This window comes from Tamandua tetradactyla, chromosome 1, assembly GCF_023851605.1.
Source record: "Tamandua tetradactyla isolate mTamTet1 chromosome 1, mTamTet1.pri, whole genome shotgun sequence".
Lineage (NCBI taxonomy): Eukaryota > Metazoa > Chordata > Mammalia > Pilosa > Myrmecophagidae > Tamandua > Tamandua tetradactyla.
The window spans coordinates 187,828,267-187,835,553 of NC_135327.1; the positions used below are offsets into that span (position 1 = coordinate 187,828,267).

The 7,287-nt window shown below is 37.3% G+C and overlaps 1 protein-coding gene across 1 annotated transcript; it reads left to right on the top strand.

Annotated features, from left to right (window-relative positions):
• Positions 1-933, top strand: LOC143687640 (olfactory receptor 2A12). The gene has a single exon (XM_077164792.1). The coding sequence runs from the start codon at positions 1-3 to the stop codon at positions 931-933; it is 933 nt and encodes a 310-aa protein (XP_077020907.1).
• Positions 934-7,287: the final 6,354 nt, after the last annotated feature.

The following is a 7,287-nucleotide window of genomic DNA, read 5'->3' on the forward strand; positions in this document are numbered from 1 at the left end:
ATGGGAAGCAATCAGACATGGATCACTGAAATCATCCTGTTGGGATTCCAGGTTAATCCAGTGCTGGAGGTTTTCCTCTTTGGGCTCTTTTTGTTTTTTTACAGCCTCACCCTGATGGGAAATGGGGTTATCCTGGGGCTCATCTGGATGGACTCCAGACTTCACAGCCCCATGTACTTCTTCCTCTCACACCTGGCCATTATTGATATGTCCTATGCCTCAAGCATTGTCCCTAAGATGCTGGTGAATATTATGATGCAGAGAAAAAACATCTCCTTTGTGCCCTGCATACTTCAGACTTTCTTGTATTTGGCTTTTGCTGTCACAGAATGTACCATTTTGGTGGTAATGTCCTATGATCGGTACATGGCCATCTGCCACCCCTTGCAATACACCATCATCATGAGTTGGAGAAAATGCATTGGTCTGGCTGCCACTTGTTGGTTATTTAGCTTCCTCTTGTCTCTGGTCCATATTATTCTCCTCCTGAAGCTGCCATTTTGTGGGCCACAAAAAATCAACCACTTTTTCTGCCAAATTATGTCAGTATTCAAATTGGCCTGTGCTGACACTAGGCTCAACCAAGTTGTACTCTTTGCTGGCTCTGTCTGTGTTTTAGTTGGACCTCTATGCTTGGTCCTCCTCTCCTACACCCACATCCTGTTTGCTATCTTGAGGATCCAGTCAGATGAGGGTCGTAGAAAGGCCTTTTCCACCTGCTCTTCTCACCTCTGTGTGGTTGGGCTCTTCTTTGGCAGTGCCATCGTCATGTATATGGCCCCCGAGTCCAGTCATTCTCAAGATCAGAGAAAGATTCTCTCACTTTTTTATAGTCTTTTCAACCCTATGCTGAATCCCCTGATCTACAGTTTGAGGAATGCAGAGGTGAAGGGAGCCTTGAGAAGAGTGCTGTGGAGACAGAGATCATTATGAAGGATGGCTTGATGCATTCTGACTGTGTGATCTTGGTCATCCTGATTCTGGATTCTCACGTACCCTTTTCAGTGTACAAATTCACCAACCCTAGTGTTCTTTATCTTTACATTTCTCATAAAATAAGAAAATAAATCCTTTTACTCTTTAAACTATTTAGGGGTGATTTTCTATTACTTGAAGGCAAAATCATACTAAATGACATACGAAACATAAAAATGACCATATATGTGTGCATGGTCACACACACATATATACATATGTGCATACATGCAATAACTCAGAAAATGTGCGATTATGAAATATTCTGAATAAAATAATTTCCCAGTCCATCAAAATGTCGTGGGATATTCACAGCACATTTGCTCTTATAACACAACTATTAGTAAGCATTAAATTCATTTAAATAGAGAAAAAGGAGCAAAAAACTTGGGGAATTGTGGCTAACGAACAGAATGCAAATAACAGACTTTGATCATGTAAAAATAATAGTATTAAAAACAATTAAAACCAAATGGAATGGGAGAGGAAGTAAGAGGAAGTATAAGGAGATTAATGTCCTTTTTTTTTGTACAAGGAAATTAAAATAGTAGTCTAAAATTGAAATATTATTAGTTAGATTTCAGTCTGGGAATATGGTAGAGTATATGTCCTAACAAATACTTTTCTATTTAAAACAATGGAAACTAATGGACAAATTATATGGGTATTCATTTCCTTGGGCTGTCATAAAAATTGCTGCAAAATTGGTAGCTTAAAACAACAAAATTTATTCTCTTACAGTTCTGGCATTTAACAGTTGAAAATCAAGTTGCTCCCTCCAAAAGCTCTAGGGAAGGATTCTTCCTTGTCTCTTCTTAACTTCTGAAAGTTGCAGGCAATGCAACTGGGCTTGCAGCTGCATCACTCCAATGTCTTGCGTATCATCACAATGTAGCCAGGGAGACTTTCACTCTGGATGTCATGTCCCACATGGGGGGAAGGAAATGATTTCACTTGCAGAGTTGGGCTTAGAGAGACTGAGACCACATCTGAGCAACAACAGAGGTCCTCTAGAAGTAACTCTTTGGCATGCCTATAGGTAGTCTAAGCTTCTCTGCTACTACATAAGCTTCACAAGAATAAGCCTCATGATCAAAGGCATGGCCCATTGATTTGGCTATCCCTAAAGTTTGACACAGTATCAGGGGATTCCCTGATGGTAGTGTTTAATAGTTCCATAGTCTTTCTCCCCTCCCTCAGGGGACTTTGCCAATACTTTTGATTATCTGATTAATATACTCTAGGATGTTTCCAGGCATTACAGTACTTTGTACAGGATTAAAGGGCCTCTTTCTTATGCTGGGCTTCCTATGTTTCAGTTGTTCAAACGAGCTATACAGATAGGTTGAATTAGTTATGAACTACAGAAAACTTCAGTTCCAGGTCAAATAACCCTTTCTTCCATTGATCTCAAAGAGTATGTATGGTTCTAAAATATAGACACTTTCTTCCTTACCCCTATGTTCTGAATTACTTTAACCCCAACCTGTTCACCTTCATTCTTGTCTCTAAATATCAGGTTATATACATAAAACAGCCTCTCAAAATCCAGAAATAATCATTACCACTCTGGACTTAATGTGTCTGCTCTAAAAGCTTAAAATCTAGGCCCCTGTTTTCTTATAAACATTTTTTAAAGGTAACCATACCATTGTTGTTTTTTTGGTTTTGGTTTATTTTGTCTCACCAAATGTCCCACATTTTCATTCACATCGTTGCATGCCTCATGACTTTCTTCCTTTTTGTAGCAGCCCAGCCTTCATTCATAAGTATACACCATCTTTTGCCAATCTACTTCTTCATCAGTGCATCCTTCAGCCACCTGCATTTATCAGGCATCATGTAGAAGGCCCAAAGTCCACAAGCCATCAATGTTCTCAAATTTAGATAATTTCATTGTTCCCAAGAGACAGAAAACCAATAAACACACCCTCACCCAATAGGAAATCTAAACCTCCTCTTTAACTCTTGTCTCTCACAGCAATATTTGCCTCTGCTGATGCCATGGTAGTGCTGATGGTTTCCTTTTGAACATAGCTCATAGCATGCAATAGCAGTTTTCCCCCGGTACCCTGGACTTAAACATTCTTTATACAAGCATCATATCTTTGAAGTAATTCTTACAAGAACTCATTCATATTTCTAGTGTGAATCAGTGGGACATGTAGGTCTACACAACTCCTTTCAATCCTTTTCAACTTCAATATGGTAATATTACTTCTAGACCCACTAGAGAATCACCTGCACTCTTATCTATTCCCTTACATTGGAGTTCAATCTCATTAGTTAACGGTTTACCCATCTCTAGCTTCTATATATCTCTAAGTGCCCTATGTTCTGTTTATGAGCCTCTGACTATTTTGTCCCAGTTATGACTTTAATCTGGTTGTGAAAGTGGAATCATATAGTGTCTAGCCTTTTGTGTCTGGCTAATTTTGCTCAGCATTATGTCTTCAAGGCTCTTCCATCTTGTCATGTGCTTCAGGACGTCATTTTGTCTTACTGTAGCATACTATTCCATCTTATATATACATATACCACATTTTGTTGAGCCACTCAGCTGTTGATGGGCATTTGGTTTGTTTCCATCTTTTGGTGATTGTGAATAATGCTGCTATGAACATCAATGTGCAAATGTCTTTGTCATTGCTTTCAGCTCTTCTGGGTATATATGAAGTAGTGCTATTGCTGGGTCATAGGGCAACTCAATATTTAGTTCTCTAAGGAACCACCAGCAGTTCTCCATAGTGGCTGCACTATTATACATTGCCACCAGCAGTGTATAAGTGTTCCAGTTTCTCCACATCCTCTCCAACATTTGGAGTTTCTTGTTTGTTTAATAGCAGCCATTTTTATAGGTGTGAGGTGGTATCTCATGGTAGTCTTGAGTTGCATTTTCCTTATAGCTAATGAAAATGACCATCTCTTTATGTGCTTTTGAGCCATCTGCATTTGTTCTTCAGAAAAATGCTTTTTCATATCTTTAGCCCATTTTATCATTGGATTGTTTCTTCTTTTGTTGTCGAGTTGTATGATTTCTTTGTATATACAGGAAATCAAATCTTTGTCTGATATGTGATTTCCAAATATTTTCTCCCATTGAGTTGGCTGCCTCTTCACCTTTTTGACAAAGTCTTTTGAGGTGCAGAAGCTTTTGATTTTGAGAAGTTCCTATTTATCTACTTTTTCTTTTGTTGCTTGTGCTTTGGGTGTAAAGTTTAGGAAGCTGCCTCTTATTACTAGGTCTTGAAGATTTTTCCCTACATTTTCTTCTAGAAGTTTTATGGTGCTAGTTCTTATATTTAGATGTTGATCCATTTTGAGTTAATTTTTGTGTAGGGTGTAAGATAAGGGTCCTTTTTCATTCTCTTGGCTATTGATAACCAGTTTTTCCATGCCTAAATAGTAAAAAGACTATTCCCAATTATTGAAAAGACTATTTTGTCCCAGTTCAGAGGATTTGAGGGCCTTGTCAAAAATCAGTTGATCATAGATTTGGTGGTGTATTTCTGAACTCTCAATTCAATTCCATTGGTCAATGCTTCTGTCTTAGTGTCAGTACCATGCTGTTTTGACCTCTGTGGCTTTTCAATAGGTTTTAAAGCCAGGGAGTGTTAATCTTCCCACTTCGTTCTTATTTTTTAGGATTTTTTTTAGTTTTTCAGGGTTTCTTTCCCTTCCAGATGAATTTGGTAGTTAATTTTTCCAAATCTTCAAAGTAGGTTGTTGGAATTTTGACTGGTACTATGTTGAATCTGCAGATCAATTTGGGGAGAATTGACATCTTAATTAAATTTAGCCTTTCTATCCATGAGCAGGGAATGTCTTTCCACCTTGTTCTAGTTTGCTTGCTGCCTGAATGCAATATACCAGAAACAGAATGGCTTTTAAAAAGAGGAGTTTAATAAGTTGCTAGTTTACAGTTCTAAGGCCGAGATAATGTCCCAATTAAAACAAGTCTATAGAAATGTCCAATCAAAGGCATCCACAAAAAGATATCTCAGTTCAAGAAGGCTGATGAAGTTCAGGGTTTCTCTCTCATTTGAGAAGGCACATGGTAAACACAGTCAGGGTTTCTTTATCAATTGGAAGGGCACATGGTGAACACAGCATCATCTTCTAGCCTTCTCTCCAGGCTTCCTGTTTCATGAGGCTCCCTGAGAGGCATTTCCTTCCCTCATCGATGAAGCGGTGTGGACAGGATAGTAGTCACCTGGCAGGAGGTCTCAACCCCTGTAGATTTCTCAGGATCTTCCAAGTATAGTATCATATTATTTGCAAATAATGAGAGTTTTACTTCTTCCTCTCCAATTTGGATGCATTGTATTTCTTTGTCCTGCCTGATTGCTCTAGCTAGAACTTCTAGCACAATGTTGAATAATAGTGGTAACAGTGGACATCCTGTCTTGTGCCTGATCTTATGGAGAGGGCTTTCAGTCTCTCTCCATTGAGTACAATGCTGGCTATCATATTGATTCCTATCTTTTGGAGTGTTTTTATTAGAAAAGGATGCTGAATTTTATTGAATGCTTTTTCAGCATCAATCGAGACGATTGTGTGATTTTTCCCTTTTGATTTGTTTAATGTGCTATAGTACGGTAATTGATTTTCTTGCCTTGAACCATCCTTGCATTCCTGGTATAAATCTCACTTGGTCATGGTGTATAATTCTTTTAAAGTGCTGTTGGATTCGATTTGCTAATATTTTATTGAGACTTTTTGTATCTATGTTCATTAGGGGAATTGACCTGTAATTTTCTTTTCTTTTAGCATCTTTACCCAGTTTTGGTATTAAAATGATATTAGCTTCATAAAATGAGTTAGGTGGAGTTCCTTTTTCCTCAATTTTTTGGAAAAGTTTGAGCAAGACTGGTGTTAGTTCTTTCTGGAATATTTGATAAAGTTCCCTGTGAAGCCATCTGGCCCAGGGCTTTTCTTTATGGGAAGATTTTTGATGACTGATTGAATCTCTTTACTTGTGATTGGTTTGTTGAGATCTACTATTTCTTTCTGAGTCAGTGTAGCTTTTTTGTATGTCTCCAGGAATTTGTCAATTTCATCTAAGTCGTCTAGTTTGTTGGTGTACAGTTATTCATAGTATCCTCTTATGATTTCTTTTATTTCTTCAGGGTCTGTGGTAATGCACCCCTTCTCATTTTTTATTTTGTTTATTGCATCCTCTACCTTTTTTTCTTTGTCAGTTGCTAGTGGCCCATCAATTTTATTGATTTTTTCAAAAAAAATTTTTGGTTTTGTTGATTCTTTCTATTGTTCTTTTGTTCTACTATTCATTTATTTCTGCTTTAATCTTTGTCATTTTTCTTCTCCTATTTGTTTTGGGGTTAGTTTGCTGCTCTTTCTCAAGTTCCTCCAGGTTTGATGTTAAGTCCTCAATTTTTACTCTTTCTAGTTTTTTAATATGAGCATTTAAGGCAATAAATATCCCCCTCAGCACAGCCTTTGCCACATCCCATAAGTTCTGATAAATTGTATTCTCATTTTCATTCATCTCCAAATATCTTTTGATTTCTCTAGCAATTTATTCTTTAACCCACTGATTTTTTATGAGTGTGTTATTTAATGTCCATATATTTGTGAATGTTATCATTCTTTGGTGGTTATTGAGATCCAGCTTCATTCCATTGTGATCAGAGAAGGTGCTTTGAATAATTTCAGTATTTTTAAATTTAAAAAGACCTGTTTTGTGCCCCCACATGTGACTATCCTAGAGAATGTTCCATGAGTGCCAGAGAAGGATGTATAACTTTGTGCTATGGAGTGCAATGACCAATATATGTCTGTTAGGTCTAATTCATTTAACTTCTCTATTTTCTTGTTGATCTTCTGTCTGGTTGTTCCAGCTACAGAGAAGAGTGGTGTATTGAAGTCTCCTACTGTTATTGTTGAAGCACCTATCACTCCCTTCAGCTTTGTCAATGTCTGTCTCATGTACTTTGGAGCTCCTTGATTTGGAGCATAAACATTTATGATTGTTATATCTTCCTGGTGAATTGACCCTTTAATTAGTGTATAGTGTCCTTCTTTGTCTCTTATGATGTCTTTACATTTGAAGTCTATTTTTTCTGATATTAGTATAGCTACTCCTGCTTTCTTTTGGTTACAATTTGTGAGGAAAATCTTTTTCCATCCTTTCACTTTCAATCTATTTGTAACCTTGTGTCTAAGATAAGTCTCTCGTAAGCAGTATATAGCAGGATTATGTTTCTTAATCCATTCTGCCAATCTGTATCTTTTAACTTGATAAAAGTTAAAACTTTCAAAGTTGTTACTGAAAAGGCATTTCTTGATTCC

Coding starts and splice junctions, on each gene's coding strand:
- LOC143687640 (XM_077164792.1), top strand. CDS start 1: ATGGGAAGCAATCAGACATGGATCACTGAAATCATCCTGTTGGGATTC.